The 14,691-nt window shown below is 51.7% G+C and overlaps 1 protein-coding gene across 10 annotated transcripts in view; it reads left to right on the top strand.

The window, feature by feature from the left end:
• Positions 1 to 1,737, top strand: part of KTN1 (kinectin 1) — a 73,812-nt gene extending 72,075 nt beyond the window's left edge. For all 10 annotated transcript variants that reach the window (XM_035327326.1, XM_035327322.1, XM_035327330.1 and 7 more), the window contains 2 exons: positions 41 to 164; positions 1,237 to 1,737. In XM_035327326.1, the coding sequence (XP_035183217.1) occupies positions 41 to 164; positions 1,237 to 1,241 (129 nt within the window). In that variant the 3' untranslated portion in view covers positions 1,242 to 1,737. The remainder of the gene's footprint in view (positions 1 to 40; positions 165 to 1,236) is intronic.
• Positions 1,738 to 14,691: the final 12,954 nt, after the last annotated feature.

Raw genomic sequence — 14,691 nt, 5'->3', positions numbered from 1 at the left:
TAAATGAGTTTTTAATGATTTTTTTTTTTTCTTCTTCCAGGAATTGACTGATAAAAGACTAAATGTGGCGGTGAATCTTAACCAGGATGTAGGTCATCTCAAGAAGCTGCTCGTGTCAGTAAGCCAAATGCTGTCAAAGGGACGGGAACACTACCAGCTAGTAGGTAGGTACGGCTGGTCCGGGACGGCTTTGTCCAGGTTTAACGAGCCAGGCGTTAAAACCTGAAACTGCCTACGTGCACTGCATCCAGAGCTGCTAGCACACACCAGATTTATCCTTCCCTGGATCCAGACTTCATTTAGCTGGGACTAATCTCACCCCATGCGTCCCTTTCTGGATGTGTAACTCTTTATCCCTCCCTTTCCCCTGCTCACCACCCCATGCAGCAGGCTTCCCAAAGCTTTGTCCCCAACAAAAAATGCCTGTGCCTTGTTTCCCTCTTCCCAGTTACACGAGCAAAGTGTCAGTGCTTCCATGCTCCGATCGCTTTGGGAGGGAGGATATAAAGTAACCCCACTGGGCTCCGCTCAGTTAGCAGCAGTGGCTTGCTGTGGTCACGGCGATAATGAACATCTAAAGCAGCAGCCTGGCACGAGCTCCTGATCCAATTACAGGCACACGAACAAGGCTTTTATTTGAATTTACAGCCAGCTTTGAAACCTGGGCCGTTGTGGTTGACTTTACATCATGTTGGTAAACTTCGGAAAGGACCCCAAGTTAGCTCAGGGTTGGATAAACCTGGGATGCTGAACTTTGTCAGGAATCCGTGAGCGAGCCCTGCGAGATGAGCTGGAAGCCGCTCTGAAGGCGGGCTGTGAACTACTCAATATGGGAAGCAGCAAAGTCTTGGCAGGGAGCGTGCAAGACATGTCAGAACTCCCTCTTAAACTACTTAGGATCGTGGCTTGCTTTTTTTCCTAACTTAAAGACTTTTTTTTTTCTGCTCCTGCCTTTGTAATACAGCACGGGCAGCCAGTTCCAGGGTGCTCACGGTGGGTGAGGCCGGTCCTGTAGGGCTGCCTCGGGGTGGTGGGAGGTAGGTGCTGCCTCCATCCTGGCTTCTGTGGGGCTGCCTTTGTTCAGCCTCCCATCAGCGGGGCCTCCCCTGGGGGTTTCATCGCTGACCAACGCTAACGAAGGTGCGGGCGGGAGCTGCGGGCTGGGTGTGGATTTGCTTGAATGCTCCCTCCGGAAAGTGCTGGGCTCACGGGGTGTTCTGTTCTTCCTTTTTGCAGAATGAAGTCACGGGGGAATCGCTAATTTGAGGATAGCAGAAGGCATTGTATTATATTTTGCCAAATTAAAGCCTTATTTATGTTTTCACCCTTTCTACTTCGTCAGAAACACTGAACAGAGTTTTGTCTTTTCTAATCCTTGTTAGACTACTGATTTAAAGAAAAACCCAACTCTGTAGACACCTCCAGAGTTTAGTTTTATAATAAAATAAAACCTGTTTGGATAATTTGACCGTTACATTCCTGGAGAGACAGTAAACACGTAATCTTTTATCTTATTTTGCTCAGTAAAACTTGTTCAGAAGACTCCAACGCGGTAAAGTCACCAATGGGCTATAACATTTTAATACTGATGTTGTACACTGTTTTACTTAAGTACATTTTTTGGGATTAGTTGCCTCTGACTTCAACCTCAAGTAAACACTCCTCTTTTTTTTTTTTTTGGTTGCTAATGTAATCAGTTTTTGTAATGGTGTCAGCAAATAAAGGGATGCTATTATTCGAGGCGTTTCTCTTCTTTTCACTGAGCTTGGAGGAAGCCTTCGGTTCTGCGTGAGGTTCTTAAAGGAGCAAAACGAGATGGTCGTGCTGGGTTTTGGATAACGCTCGAGGATGGGATTGTCTGAGGGAAGGCAACAAAACAGTTGGGGGCCATAGTGAATTAATTGCAGAGGTAAAATGGTTCAAACTGCTCACCCTGAGCTTTTCATGCTCTTGCTTTTTTTTGTTGTTGTTAATATTTTGTTCTTTTGGCGCGCAGCCCCCTTGCCCAGACAGAAGAGTCAGTGAGGTTATTCTGAGCTGGGCGCTTTGTTTCCTGCCCAGCCAGAACCGCCACGACCACCCCAGCTAGAAAGTTCCTCCTTTTTAAAGCAGTTTCACCTGGTAAAGCAAGTCGCAAGGAGGCAGATGCTGGCTGGGGTGGTGGTGCAGGACAGCAGACCTGCATTGCTGCAGCACCGAGGAGCTGGGAAATGCACCTACTCCGTGATTCACAGGGCAGCGCTGGCCTGGGGGCTGTGGCACAAATCCTTCCAGGGCAATAAGGAACTTGGGGCCTCTCCATCATGGAGCAATTGATTTGTGGCCTTGGTTATCCTCCTGGCTGTCCTGTTTGCTTTCTAGCATGCATTGGGATGGAAACCTGGGTTAGATGCTCTCCTCTGGCTGGTCTGGGTCTTGGCTTTCTTTGCTCCTCTCCTTGTGGAGAAGGGCAGTGGGCAGCAGGGAGACTTCACGAGGAGCTGTTTCCCACTGTCCTTGGGTTTAGCAGATACCAGTTCTCCCAGCAGCTGTGGGTAACTGGGCCAGGGGTGTTGATGGCCTTTCCTGCGTGTCGTGTTGCATGCACTGCTGGTTGGAGAGCGTGTGGATGGGCACCAGTGAACTCCCTCCATCGTGGTCTTCCTGCCTTCAGGTCGGGGCAGTTGCTTTGCAAGAGCCTGTTGGATGTGGAAGAACTGATGGTAAGTGACAAACAGGTTGCACAGATAGCAAAGGGAGCGGGGTTGATTTGCCTGCATCTATCCGGAGACAGCGTGCTCCTCCCAGGTGCTGAGCCACGAATTCAGAGCGGGTTGAGGAGCCCGGTCCTCCTCCCTCCCCCACAGCTCGGCTGGAGCAACGTCCCACTGAAAACAGGTCTCCAGGTGAAGTGAGGGCTCCTCTTTCTCAAAGAGATTGTTCTGCAGATCTTAAGGTGCCTCAGCTAAGGAAGAAATGTTCCTGGAAGTGACGGTGGTGCCTGGAGGGCATCTGGGTGCAGCATTTGAAGGAGCGAAGGTGATGCCCTGGTGGAAATGGAAACCTGGTGGTGTTTCCAGGTCTTCAGTTCTGTTGCGTTAAGCTGCAGAGCTTAATTTAAAAGGAGAGACAACTGCAGCATCACTCAGCTCTCTCTTGGCAAAAATCCTCCCAGGAGAGTACGTGAGACTTTTTTTTCAGATTTCAGTGCAGGTTTTCTGTTTTGCTTTAGGAGATGTACGGAGATGTTAAAGGCAGCTGAAAGCCCTGCTGAGCAAACCCTATTCCCCTCTCTGGAGGGTGAAGCTAGGATAGCTCCCCGGGAGAGGCAGGAGATGCTGCTTTATCTGGGTGTCCTCTCCAACCCCTGATAAAACGCAGCTGCTGGCAGTCGTCTCTCAAATTTGGAAGTCTGTAGCTTGCTCATTTGGTCACTAAGAAAGCCCTCCTGCTCTGGGCATCTGCTACAACAACATAAAGACTGAAAAGTTGGGGGATGAAGGGGGAGCTGATGCTTGGCACGTGTTCCCAGCCTGCTGCAAGCCCCCACCTCTCCGCAGGGTTTGGCTGCTGGTGCCCCCGGGGCCGAGCACCCCTGGCCCCGAGCGGAGCCGCTGGTCCGCGCCCGCGCTAGAGGGAGACAATAGCTAATGGATGCGGAGATGCTTTTGTTGGAAAAAGGCCAAGCGTTGGGTGTTCAGATGCAGGCAATAGATTTTTTTTTTTTTTTTTTTTTTTAATAATTGCGGCGCCGGGGCCATTCGCTCCCGGAGAAGCCTCACGCTGCCAGCCACGTGCGGCGCTGAGCGCTGCCCGGCTTCGAGCTGGATTCGCAGCGAGCGGCATCCCTCCCTCTGCCATCCCTCGCTCTGCTTCTCCAAATGGAAATGAGAAAAGCGGCTCCGAGCCTTCCCCTGCCTGCTCTGGAGCTGTGCTGCCTCCTCTTCCTCCCCGAGCTGCCCTCGCCCAGCAGCGAGCAGCCCCCCTTCGTCTCGTAGCCGCTGCTGGCTTCTCTCGGGCCGTGACTCACTCAGCGTTTTGTCATCGCGATTAAAAAAAGAAATCTCATGCAACTTTAATTCAAGCCCAAATAATTTTGCTGTAAAAGCAGTTTTGCAGTGGTGCTGCTGTCGTCTCTCCCCAGGGCTGCTGGTGCCATGGGGGTGCTGGTGCCACCAGGGTCCCCCGTGCCCCCCTTGCTCGGAGCATGGCCTTGGTCCTTTTCTGCAGCCCTCCTGGTGCCTCTTGCAGCCAGCTGTGAATTTCCTTGAATCGTTTGCTGGTCGTTGAGGCTCTTAGGGCCCTTCTAAGGCTGCTCCTCTTTGCATTGGGTGCTGGGGTTGTCCCAGGGCTTTGTTTGCAGGTGGTGGTTGAAGCTGTGAGCAGGGAGAGCTGCTAAGGGAGCACCAAAAGGTGAGAAGGGCCCTTTCTGCCCGCTTAAAGATCCCGGTTAAACTTAACCGGGATGCAAAGACCACCTCCACGGCAGGTGAGGACAGCAATTTCCATGTGGGATCTTCCCTTCATCGCCTGGCCCCTTTGGTCTGCTCAGCTTTGCTCGGTTCGACACCACGCAGCGAGGAAGGGAGCTCCTGGGGGAAGGGGTCTCCGAGGAACCTTCAGAAGTGTGTCCACGGCTGGTGGCCGGGGACAGCAGCCACCAGATGTCAGGGGCACCTCTGGTCCGAGCAGCTGGGAGAGAAACCAGCCCTGAAGCAGCCTCATTTTCCCTGAAACAACAGTTTTTTTAAATGGAAGAAGCAAGAGCCAAAGCCAGCACCGAGGAACTTGCCTCTGTGTGTTTTACACCAGGATGAGGCTTTTTTTTAATTTTTTTTTAAAGTCAATTGAAAACAATAGTAAATGAAAAATGACTCTGCCAAAAAAAAATGAAACTGCCCCTGCCCTTCAAAAAATCGGATTCCTGCATTTCAGTTGGAAGAGGAGGAAAAAAAAAAGTTATTGTTTTTTTTTTTTTTTTTTTTTTTTTCCTTTTTCCCCACTGACTTTTCCCCCTGTTATTATTTCTAGGAAAGAGAACAAAATACCTCCCTTCCGAAATACCTCCAGCCACGATTTATAAGAGCTTGGGACTTTTTGCCCATCTCATGGCTGGGAGAAACACCATCAGGCATGGTGTCACGTGGAGCTGGAAAAAAGGCCTTTAAAAATATTTTTATTTTTATTTATTTTCAAGCATAGCTGGGTTTGGGATGCTCCCCTGGCCCCTGCTCAGAGGCCGTGTGCTTTGGTCTCCCCCGTGCTCGGATGCTCCCAGGTTTGCTCTTGGCTCGTGCGCCTGCAGCACAACCCGCGCGTGGGCTCCTCGCAGCCTTTTCTTGGCTTCCTGCAGGGCTGCTTCTATTTTTGGAGCCTTCGCACCTAAAAATACATTTTTAGGCTCCGGGGGAAGGCTGGCTCTGCCTTTGTGTCGATGAAGCACTAATTAAACTGGGGGAAAGGCAGGCTTTTGCACTGGGCCTGTTCCTTATTGCTGAACCTGTTTCTTTTCCCACTTCTTTATTTTTTATTTTTTTGGCAATTTTCCCGTTGAAGCTTTAGCCCCAGCCTGCTGCAGCCCCCTTCCTGCTGGGCAAGGGGCATGAAGGAGGGCATCCCATTAACCTGGGGATCTGGGGTTAATGTTCAGCTCGGATGTGCCGAGGGACCTGGTGGGCTTTTGCTTTCCAGGCTGCCCACCAGCAATCGAAGGTGAGGGCGACTTTGTCAACACAAATAGCCGCGGCTCCCCTTCATATCGCTGCGGGACCAAAGCCAGGAGATGCACGGGGACCTGGGGAGGTTCTTCAGGGACTCTGCCCTCGGGCTGCTCTCATATTGGGGTAAAACACCCACCGCCTCCTCAGCCAGGCTTAAAGCAGGGAGAGGGAGCAGGCTGAGACCACTTCAGAGCTCTCATTCAGAGCCAGCTGCTTTTCCGTGGTACGTTCGGGCTGTCTGGGGACAGCCTCAGAGCCCTGATCTCTCGCTTTAGCAAATAGACTTGTCCTAATCCAACCCTACTGAGAACAACCGGAGCTGCGTGGGGCGCTGGGCTGTTGTTCTTTAAAATCAATAAATATTTCAGGAGCAGCGCGAGCGGCTTCGTAGCAGCTCCGCCAGTCCCAGCTGATCATTATTAATTCAATGGATGCGGTTGTAAATAGGCTGAGGACGCACGGCAGCCGAAATTACAAGCACTGCTTCCCCGCAGCCTCGCTGGGATGCTTTGCAGGGAAATGTTGGCTTTCATGTTTTTGGGTGTTCCTCTTTTTTTTTTTTTTTTTTTTTTTCTGCACCCGTTGGCCCAAAGATGCTTTTCTCTGCGTAGGGAGGGAGTTTGGGGAAACCTGTGGCTTTGCTGGGTCTTAAGTGAGGCTCGAGTGACCAGCAACCTTCAGCAAGTTGCAAAAAAATAGCTGGTTTGCAGGTTGTCTGCTCTTTATCCCTGGCTCGTGCAGCAGGACTTGACTCCTGGGCAGTAACATATCTACTGTGTGGTGTTTTTCCAGCTCCTGGGCTCGTGCAGCAGTGATAGCACTGGGTGAAGAAGACGGAGTAGCGGCAGCGTGTGGGTATTTTGTGGGCACCTGCGTCACAGTTCCCATCTGGAGGGCGGTGAAGGTGGCACCTTTCCCCTTTCAGGCCACTTTCCCAACCTCATGGGGAAAACCAGCAAGATCAACCTGTTATTGTTGCAGGGGAGAAGCCAGCTCCTTGGTTTCATGAGCCTTTGTAGGGAAATAAAAGAGCCTGAAAACGTGACTCCTGGGGAAAGCGAGCCACACAGGTGTACTTCTGCGTGCGCGCAGACATCAATACGTGACATGCAATCGTCCCAGAGCTTCCCTGCCTCTTGGATTCCTCTTGCTGCCGGTCACGGCAAGTTTATCGTAAATCTTGCAGCGTTCGACAGCTTTTGGCAAGTCTCTTGGTGGAGTTGTGCAACCAGTGTCGCGGCTTCTTTCGGCAGCTGAAGGTGCAGGGACGAGTCCTGCAGGGCTGAGCCTGAATTGAGTCCCACCGCTACGCTGTGAGGCACAGCTTGTCCCAGCGGGGGCTCTGAAATATAAAACACATGTATACAACACGTTTATGTGTCTGCGTCTATATGTGTGTGTATATACATGTTTAACCCTTAAGGGTAGGGGTGTTAGGTTCATGCTTTGCAGTTGATGTTGCCCAAGGATGGATAAATCAAAGCAGGAGCAGCGCGCTGCCATACGAGCAATTGGCATTAATGCAAGGGCTACTCTTAATTACAGGAGCCACTGCTCATCTCCGCGGCTCTGCTGCTGCCGGAAGGCAGCTCAGGAGGGGGGTCTCTGGCTAATAAGCTGCGTGTGTGCCACAGCAGTGATAGATTGATGTATTTTTAATAAATATTCACTCTGAAAGGGACACACATGTATTCTGTGCTAATCCACTCATTACAAGATCGCAGGGCGGCTCACGAGGTTCGCCAGTGCCTGTCTTGCAAAGCTGTTCTTCATGCTCGTGGCTGGTGTGTTAGATCTTGTACTTCCTGAAGGGGAGAGATGATTGAGGTAATAAAGGCTAGCTGTGCTAATTACTGTCATCCTTGAAGTTTTGAGGATGAAGGTGCGTCGCATCAATTAGGAAAAACGGGGAGCGCTAACCCGGTAATAGGGAAATCCTGCCTTAATCTGTCCCTCTGGAGGTGGGAGGCTTCTCTTCTGCGTCCTCGCCAGGCAGATGCCTTCAGTGGGGAGGAACAGCAGGTAGAGAGCGGTTGATACGAGGCTCGGAGCCAGGATGGGTGTGAGAGTGGGGACATGGGCGATGTCTCCTTCCCCAGCTGGAAGGCCCGGTGGGTGTTGCTGGGGTTGCTCTCCTAGTGGACACCCAAGAGCCCTGATGGCCATCAGCCCCTGGCCAACCCATCTCCTCGTGTCGTGCTCGTACAATGACTTTATTCCTATTTTTATGGCTGGAAAATCACTACTTTCCCCATGTGACCTTTCTGGTGCGTGGCTCAGTGAGTCCAGCCCGGTACCTTGGCTGGTACCTAGCAGAGCCTCTTTGGTGGGGCTTTCAGAATTGGGTGGAGAAGTCTGTCCCCAGGGATGGCACCTTTTCCCAAGGATGGCTTCGGGTCCTCCTTGGCCATCCTCGGCAGCATGCCCTGCTGAGAGCTCAGACCAAAGTCTGATGAATGCTGCTCGTCCACGTAGCAGAGCTCAGGTTCATGAGACAGAAAGTCGAGCTAAGCCTTCCTTTCTGGTGTTTGCCTTACTCTCCCGCTTGGGTGCATGGGCATGAATTTTGTTTAAACCTGATTAAAATATTCCATTACCATTTGCTCACCGGCTGCATAACAAACACACTGTGTACCTTGTGAGCAGAGCAATGGGCATCTTATGAAAGCGAGACGATGGATCAGATTAAAGCAGCTCAGCTTACATGGATCAACAGCCACAGAGACTTCGAAACGCTGCATCCTGATGCTATTCAGTGTTTTCCACTCATTTATTTTTCTCCCCCTTCCGTTACTTTTCCTCCACAATAAAAAACACAGCCCCAAACTCTTTAATGTGAAACCCTGGGGTCTTTTCTTGCTGCTGCTGACTGGTGAGGATGAGGTATCCTGGAGGCAGGAAGACTGAAAATGCTTTGTTGCTTGACAGAAGGCAATGTTCCTGACTCGGTGTGTGCAGTTTCTCTTCCTGTGCTGGCAGACGATAGATCCCATGTGCTGGTGGCTGAAAACGCGGCAGCACGATTGCACCCTGCGTTTCCTACCCCACGCTATCTCCCAGAGCAGCAGCATCAATGCTTTGCCAAGAGCCCCTTGATTCACTTTGCTCTTGCAGCTGGAGTGTTTGCATGTTTCACGGAGCAAAGGTGTGGCTGATTTTGTCCGTCGTGCCAATTTTAAGAGGGTTTGGAAGATTCTTTTCCTACCCCATTAAAGTTGCTCGGTCACCAGCTGCAAGCAGCGAGGGCTGCGTTGGCTCTGCAGGAGCCCCCTGCCTCCTGCAGTCCAAGCCTGCAGCCGTGGGCGATGCTGATGGGTGAGGGTGATGCTCTGAAGGTTTTCACCCCATCGTGGTGGAGCTGCTGCCCTGGGGGCTGCAGGGATGGGGCTTGGGGGCCGCAGCTCTGCATTGTGTCCTCCTGCAGGCAAAGCGGGAGCCTGAAAAGGAAGAGTTGCCTCCAGTGCTCCTCTTCCGAGGGTGCTAGGCTCTGGAGGAGGAGGTGGTGATGGAAATGAGTCATCCGTCTCGCAGGTCGCTTCTGCCCTTCAGTGCTGCTCCCACGCAAGAGGGTGGTTTTCCTTCTTCCTGAGCAGGGGAAGCGATAAATCTGCCGCGGCTTCTCCTGCAGCCTGAAGCCCCAGTTGCTCTGGGGGATGCCTCCAGCACAAGCAGGTCAGGACCCTTGCCCTGTGCCACTGCACACCTCTGAGCCCCAGGGAAATTCATAGTTCTGTGCTTCACCAAGGAGAGAAAGGCTTTTTGGGTGGCAGGGTGACATCCTCACCCCCCCAAGCCCCTTATCCCACCTCCCACAGCTCCCAATGCAGGGCAGAGCTGAGAGGCAGGGCTGTAATGATGCTTTCCAGCTGCTAGTGAGTTGCAGCATGGGATTTCCTGGGCTGCATGCGGTATCCGTGTGTTTAGTGACCACCCCTGAGCTTCTCCTGCCCCCCTGGAGGCCATATAAGTGGTGTCCTGCAGCAAGGAGCACCGAACACCTGCCCTTGAAGGGATTCATCGTGAAGTCCTGCACAAATGTTGGTCCTGTTTGTAACCCCAAATGTGAACAAAGCTCTTTAAGCCTGGGAGACTTGTTCTAGAAATTCCTGGCATGTTTTAGACACAAGAGGGGTTCCCAAGGAGGGGCTGTCAGTGTGGTCCATGGCAGGGGGAGCACTGCAGAGGGGACCAGGGCTGTGAGGTGGCTTTGGTGGAAACGTGAGTCACGCACGACTCCAGTAGGCCGGTTGTCTTTTTGTTCAGCATAACAGAGATGCTTTTGGCTGTTGTTTTCCCACATTTTTCTCTTTGGGGCTGCTTTGTTGGAGCTCCAGTTAGGTACCAAACAAGTCCCGTAGGAGTTTCCCAAGGGGAAAGGCAGTATCACAGCCCTCAGCATTGGCCTCATCTGCAGCGGGGGCCGATCCGCCTGTGGTGGGTGCGAGCGTAGGCCAATGTGTCTCCTGGTATCTTATGGGGCCCAGGCATGGGGTGAGGTGGGCTTGAGGGAACTGGTGGAGGGTGGGCATGAGGGCTGGGCTCAGTCCTGTGGTGATGTGCCCACAGAGGGGCTGAAGCAGCATCCCCGATGGTCCTGGGGCCAGCGTCTGCTTCGGTGAATCGAGGTGGGCATCCAGGCCTCCTCCCTGGCCATGAGGCTGCCTACTTTTGCTGTCAGGCCCCCGCTGCTGTCCGTAACACTGGTGAGAAAAGAGATTTTTGGGTGTGTTGGCTCCAAATTGGGGTCTTTGGTGACCCGTGGATTTCCCAACCAGGGCTGCAGGAGCAATGCCCGGCAGCATCTGGACGGCTTTTCGGCCCCAGCGTGAGTGGGAGGCGACCTCGCCGGTGACATTTGGGAATTAGAAAGAAACTGCTCGCCCACACTCACATGGCTGAACCTGATCAGCGCAGGGAGAGCACGGGATGCCGCCGTCCATCCGTCTGTCTGTCCGTGCGCTCACAGCAACTCCTCCGGCCCCGGTACCCACTGGCCCTTAGGCTCTGCCGTGTTAGGGAAGGTCAGTGCCGATATCACTCTCTGGACTTTTTTTTTTTTTTTTTTGGCTATTTATACAGGGTAGCCCGAACTAAAAAGCCTATTGTAGCAAATAGTAGGCTTCTTGTGTGGCATCCTTGAATAGGAGGGGTGTTATCCCGTCCCCATGACAACCAGCATTTGAATTAAGAGCCGTCTACTCAGAACAATTTGCCGTCACATGGTTCGGAGGAAACACTTTGAAACCCTTGTAGTCATTTCAATAGGCTTGATTGTTAGCAGCTCCCAAACTTAATCATTAACAGAGCTCTGCAACAGATAATTACTGTGCTTTGCATTTTTCTGCCCCGCACGTGACCGGCGCGGTCTGGGGACACAGGACATGATGCTGCTAGCGATATCATTGACTTATAAGTGCATTGGGGGTGGCTGTTCTGCTGTTGGTGACTTCTTTACGGGCCAGGGTCTGGCTCAGGTGAGGGGCCAGCCATTCTGCCCCCATCAGAAGACCACCCATGGGATGACTGCAGCAGGAACCGGATGCAATGCTCGTCCCCTGTCTGCTGTGGCCTCACCTCGCCAGGTGGATGGCTGCAATGAAAGGAAACCTTCCTCCAGCTGGAAACAGGCTTCAAAAAACAAAACAAAACAAAAACAAAAACAAACAAACAAACAAAAAACCCAACACCTTCAGCATGTGCTGGTATGGATAAAGCATTCCCTTCCCTTCTTGGCCAGTGATGCTCATGCCCACGGGAGCAGCCTGCTTCTTCAGCACCCACCTGCACTGCCATCCATCCGGTGACGTGGCTGCATCCCCACAAGTCACAGGCTGTAATAGAAGTTATGGATTAGCCATAGAAGGGTGTAGAGGATCAAAATATTTTCTCGTCTTTGGAAAAGCTTAGAAAATAGATGGGGAATAAACACAATGCAAAATCATCCTGCCATGTCCGGGGCGGTGGGGTGAGCGAGGATGGGGCTTAGTGGTGCTGCTACAGTATTGCTGCTGCAGGATGATTATAGCAGCTGCTAATTGCTTAATAAGCAGAGCAGAAGTGACAGTGGTGCTTGCACATCCCAGGCCGTATTCATCCCTGAGCATCACCTTCCCCATGGGATGGTTCACACAACAGCTCAGCTGGCCAGCACAGAGCAGGGCAGTTGGATTTGATCCAGGAGACCACGGTAATCAGGGGACTGATGTCCCCAGGAGCTTTTGGGCTTTTATCCATTAAAGCCCTGGTGTGAATGGCTGAGCAGCCTCGATTGCTGGTGAGCCCCGGCCAGGGAGGATAGGGGGCTGGAGGGCAGCTTGGTGGAAGCATCTCCTGTGTCTCCAAGGTGTAAAACCTCTTGGGGAAGGAGGAAAGGGAGGCTGTAAACTGCTTTAAAAGCAATAAAACATTAATGGCAGCGCGCTGGCACTGAAGCAAAGATATTATTCCTTTAACAGGGGCCCAACCACAGTTGTTTTGTGTGTTTGAGTGAAGAATAATGGGATTTTACAAGAAGGCTTCAAAAGGGAAGCAAGGGCACCACGAACTCCCGAGCAGCACAGACAGCAGCTTTTCAGATGCAGCCGCCTAATTTTACAGCTCTTTTGTTCTCTGCTCCTAAAGAGAGCTGCTGTTGCTTTTATTTTTGAATGGAACACATGGAAGGAAGTCTGAGAAAAAAAAAAAAAAAAAAAAAAAAGAAGCCAAAACAACCTTTCTGCAGCAGGGGTTTAGGATGGGGGCACACCCTGTGAGCCCCGTGCTGTGCGCAGGCACCCCGACCACAAGTCCCTGCTGGGGACAGGGGTGGTAAGGGACAAATCATCTTAAAAATAACCCCTGCACAGGAAATGGGGCAGCAGCTGCCCGTGGGATGGGTGGACAGGCCGTGGTGATGTCCCAGCTCTTGGCTTCCCAGCCCAACTTGCCGTTGGGTTTGTCCTTGGAGCTTGCCAAGGATGAAATCCCAAGAGCTTGAAATGGCAGATTGCTCTGCAGCCGTGGCTTCCTTAGCAGGCAGGGCGAGCTGCACACCTTGTGACCGATGCATCTCCCTAAGGAACAACGTGAATTCAATGGGAACAAAAGATTTTATGGTCCTGAAAACATGACACCATCCAGGATGGAGGTGCCACCACCCCGGAGCAGTGCTCTGGTGAAGGAAGGTCTCACCGTGAGCCTTGGCTCTGCTGCCAAACACCTTCACTGAAGTTGGTGATGGACTGATGTGAGGCTCATCTGAAATAAGGTAGACTTCAGAAATATTCTGAAATAAATTTTGTTTGTTTGTTTTTTTTTAGGAACAGGAGTGAAATTTTAAATTTACCTTCAACACAGGTTTTGCACCAATGTTCTCTTTTGGCCAAAATGCTGACGAACCAGCGCTGTGACACCCTTGTCCTTTGTTATGACCTACCCCTGCCTTACCCTAGCATTTCGTCTTTCATGGATTTTTCACATTGTACCTGTGAGTTGGCCCTATGCTCCCATGCAATAAAAATTCCCCCAAACCCTGGAAAGGCCAGCAAAGTGCCTGAGCTGACACTTCAAAGCCTCTTCCAGCTGGGCACCAAGCCCTGAGACAACCTGGCCCCGAGCCCTTTCTCTGTTATTAGAGCCACAAAGCTGGCCTGGAATTATTTTGGCCCATGGAATTATTTTGCTCTTCCTCACTTTCTCGGCACCCAAAAATTCGAACACTTTTCATCACAAGCAAGCCCACTTCCCCTCTCTGCTGCTGTTTTGTGGCAGCGGGGATGTTTTTGGGTCTGCAATAAATCAGCAGGCTGCTGATGCCATGGGGAGCAGCGCACTTGAGTGCAGCATCGTTGCTGCTGGCTGAGGTGGGACAGGGCTGGCCGGGGTCAGCAGCATGTTGGTTTTATTTGCCTCAGCCGATAAGGGAAAAGGAAGGTGATATTTGTCTTCCTGCAACAGCCTCGTCACACAGGAAAATAACAAATGGAAAAATCACATTTTTTGCAAAGGTGCCCCTCTTTCCTGAAGCTGTGCACTAATTGCTTTGCACACAAGAGCTGATGTTGCTCGTCTCTTTTGTTATCCACGCTCCGGGAATGCCCCAGCCCTGCTTTGAGAGTGCCCTAAAGAGTCGGTGGCAGTAGATGCTTCCCTGGGGTGACACAAGCAACAGAGGTTTTGCATTTAAAGACAAGGAGAGGGTGGCATCTTGGCATCCTTCGGCATCTCCCAGCCATCAGCTGGTGCCTCTGCCCCAGCCTCGCCTTTCCCTTGCCCCAGGGCTGTCCCCAGCCCTGCATGAGGCTGTCACCTCTCCCATCATCAGCACTTGTATGTGTTCAGACAAGAAGGGCCAAATCTCCCCCAGACAACTAGCTTGTTTATGTGTGTGTCCCTCCGTGGACAATGCACGTAAGCTGATTGCAGTGAATTCACGTGAATAAGCAGGTAATTCTGCTCTGACTGCATACGACTTCATTAAAGCACGACAATAATTTGAGCTCGCATGTTGCCTGTCCTTTGGACCCTACCAAGGAGGATTTTTAGCACTGATTGACGTTGTGTTTGGGGTCCCAGGGGCAGGATCCGTATCCTCTTGTGCTTCTGCTCTGTAGAAACACGTTTTCCTCTTTGCTCCTCTCCATGATCAGACTGTTAAGGTGAATAATTATTGTGCAAAGTTTCTGTCTGTCTTTAAAAAAGGTTAAACTCGCTCCCAGCTGTGATAACAAACTGCTCACTGCCTGTTGAGCCTGGAAAAGCTTTCCCACTCTGCACAGATATGAGCATTCACGCAGGGTGGATAAGGTGCAGGTGGGCTCGGGGTAGGCTCTGGGCTCCAGGCATGCCCTCATTTTGTCTCCAGCTCAGGACAGCAGGTGTTCGGGTGCTGCCCAAACCCAGCCCTAAATCAGTGGCTTCTCCCACAGACAGGGACCTTTCCCTCATATTTATTCCCAAGGTCGGGTGAGACACTGGTGATTTACCTGGGCATAAGCAGCATTGCACAAACAAA

Source organism: Oxyura jamaicensis, chromosome 5 (genome assembly GCF_011077185.1).
Source record: "Oxyura jamaicensis isolate SHBP4307 breed ruddy duck chromosome 5, BPBGC_Ojam_1.0, whole genome shotgun sequence".
Classification (NCBI taxonomy): Eukaryota; Metazoa; Chordata; class Aves; order Anseriformes; family Anatidae; genus Oxyura; species Oxyura jamaicensis.
Note: the sequence above shows the minus strand (reverse complement) of the source record. Positions and strands in the feature narration are given on the sequence as shown.